This window comes from Lathyrus oleraceus, chromosome 6, assembly GCF_024323335.1.
Source record: "Lathyrus oleraceus cultivar Zhongwan6 chromosome 6, CAAS_Psat_ZW6_1.0, whole genome shotgun sequence".
In the NCBI taxonomy this organism is placed as follows: Eukaryota; Viridiplantae; Streptophyta; class Magnoliopsida; order Fabales; family Fabaceae; genus Lathyrus; species Lathyrus oleraceus.
Genome location: NC_066584.1, coordinates 80,825,109 through 80,827,841, shown reverse-complemented (window position 1 = coordinate 80,827,841; position 2,733 = coordinate 80,825,109). Strand labels below are relative to the sequence as shown.

At 37.5% G+C, this 2,733-nt stretch overlaps 1 protein-coding gene across 1 annotated transcript; it reads left to right on the top strand.

The window, feature by feature from the left end:
* The first annotated feature begins 1,195 nt into the window (after positions 1–1,195).
* LOC127098619 (mitogen-activated protein kinase kinase 2-like) lies at positions 1,196–1,642 on the top strand. The gene has a single exon (XM_051037257.1). The coding sequence runs from the start codon at positions 1,220–1,222 to the stop codon at positions 1,640–1,642; it is 423 nt and encodes a 140-aa protein (XP_050893214.1). The 5' UTR covers positions 1,196–1,219.
* The last annotated feature ends 1,091 nt before the right edge of the window (positions 1,643–2,733 follow it).

Sequence of the window (2,733 nt, the reverse complement as noted above, 5' to 3'; positions counted from 1 at the left end):
TTCCTCCGACACTGTTGAACGTCATTTCCTCCCTGTGGCCCTTCTCCATGTGGGGAATTGACATGATTGGCATGATTGAGCCCAAAGTTTCAAACGGACATCGTTTCATTTTGGTGGCTATTGATTACTTCACAAAGTGTGTTGAAGCGACATCGTATGCAAATGTAACCAAGCAAGTTGTTGTGAGGTTTATCACGAATCAGATCATATGCCGCTATGGTGTGCCAAGTAAGATCATTACTGATAATGGATCGAACTTGAATAATAATATGGTGGAAACTGTCATACCCTGATTTTGGCCCTGAAAATTTTCCCCATCAATCATTCATTTTATTTTCTCCTCATGACCATTTCATCTGGTCATGAATCTACCCACCGACTTATTTTGTTAGACTTGTCATCATCTGCTATTCGATAAATCTTTGGGCCTTGCCATTTGTTTCGGGTGTAAGGTAATTAGCTCCCTTAGTCAAGCAGGACTTGGAGCACATTATCATTCGATAAGAATCAGGTGGAATCTCATGACTTTTATTCTCATGTCTAAAATTCAATCCATGTTTTGTCTCCCTCATAAGACACCATTCACCCATTGTTCAAGTTTGTCAATTATGTGGTCGTTCACATTCCTTTGTCTTGTTCCTGATCATGGCTCACTTCTAATGAATTCCTAGGCCAAATACAAACATTACATTCATTCAATCATTCATATTCATTTTTCATTTATTCAAGATTCGAAAATTCCATCCATATTTCTCCATTCATATTCATTTTTCCATTTATTCAAGATTCGAGAATTCCTTACATATTCCGTCTTTCATATTCATATTTTCTATTTCATATTTTTTCGTTTTTCACATTCAAAATTTGCATTCATATTTCTTCATTCGTATTGGAAAATTTTCCATTCATATTCAAAAAGTTATACACACTCATTCATATTTCAACTACGTCATTCATTCATTTACATGCATGATCTTAAAGTATCTTACATGAATGTTTGGAAGCTAAAACTCAAAGAAGTTTTTGATAGTATTCCTACCTTGGACGAGCTTCATGCTTTGGGCGGAGAGGGTTATAGAGCCAATATTATTCTTGTGGATTTAGAGAAGATAAAAAGCTATCCATGTTAAAGCAACTGATTGTGGCATTAGTTAAAGGATTAAACTCAAATCCAGCTGCAATAATTAAGAAGATTACTGATTTTGGTGTTAGTGCAATTATGGAAAGTACATCTGATAAAGCAAATACTTTCATTGGCACGTACAACTATATGTCTCCAGAGAGAATCAGTGGGGGCCAGGGTGGCTATAACTACGAAAGTGATATATGGAGTTTGGGACTAATATTGTTCGAGTGTGCTATAGGGAGGTTTCCATATATGCCACCAGATCAAAGTGAAAGATGGGAAAGTATATTTGAGCTTATTGAAATAATTGTCGACAAGCCTCCTCCTAGTGCTCCATCTGAACAATTTTCTCCAGAATTTTATTCATTTATCTCTGCATGTCTACAGAAAGATCAGGGGAATAGAATGTCGGTTCAGGAACTTTTGGAACTTCCTTTTATCAGTATGTATGATGACCAGCATGTAGATCTCTCAGCTTACTTCTCCAAAACAGGATCTCCACTCTCAACCTTATAAGAATTGACTACCGTGTGCATGTGGGCAGCATTTGCGGATGAGTCGGGTAAACCAGCTCCTAGCATTATCCAAAGATACATATTATGTTTAGTGATTGAGTTCAATAAGTTGTGAGAAATTAAGATGCAAGGTTCAAGGATTTGTCATGATTGGAACTTGGTGAAGAATTATAATGAACATTTAGTGTTAAGTTAAGGGACACTTGCAGCAAAATGTTTGAAAATTTATGATTGCAACCGAACTGACCCTTGAAATTTCGCCTAATCAAGATGTAGCGGAAGCCGGTTCTCATGGTGATGTGGAAACCAATTATGCACAAGATTCAGTTGGTGCAAGGCCAGACATCCCTGTTGAAAGTAACGTTATTCAAGGAGTTAGCACAACGACTCCTTCGATAATTGATAATGGCAATAAAGCAGATATCAGATCTGCAGATATTTGAGCAGAAGTTCGGGCTCAACAGAAAGCACAGAGATCAAATTAGTCTCAGAATGTTGGTCGTCACCTGCAGAAGCTAGTTGAGGAAGGGTCTGTCGACGGCAAATGAAGGGGGTTTAATAATGTTACTGATAACACTGCTAACCTGATGATGATTCCTTTTAGGAAACTATCTTGTACAGAAGCTGCTGGAGTTTTTGTAGGGAAGATCAAAGGCTGCAAAATAGTTCAAACGTTATGCCTTTTAAATAGTCAAGACAAACAAGTCAATCAGAACCAAATCATAATGAAAACCTGGATGTTTCTGAATTGGTTAACCATCTAGCTCATCAGTTATTGTCAAAGAATGGACTGATTTGTATACCGTTATGACATGATGATCTGCTAATCACGACGTAGAACCTCCTCCAAATATTGTTCTCTGTATCTCAAGCCGCACCAATTCTGCGGTAATTGGACAACAGTGTAACAACACGCCTGGTTTTAGTCTTGGCACCAAACTGTCTATAACTTCTTCCAAACACTTGAAACAAGTAAGGGAGCTCAAGTTTTAAACTCATAAAAAAGGAAAGCTCGCAATGTACGCTAAGCATGATGATTTTGCATGGGAAGAGACTTTCGTCTAAAATGGATGGCTTAGAGTTTTTTGGGTT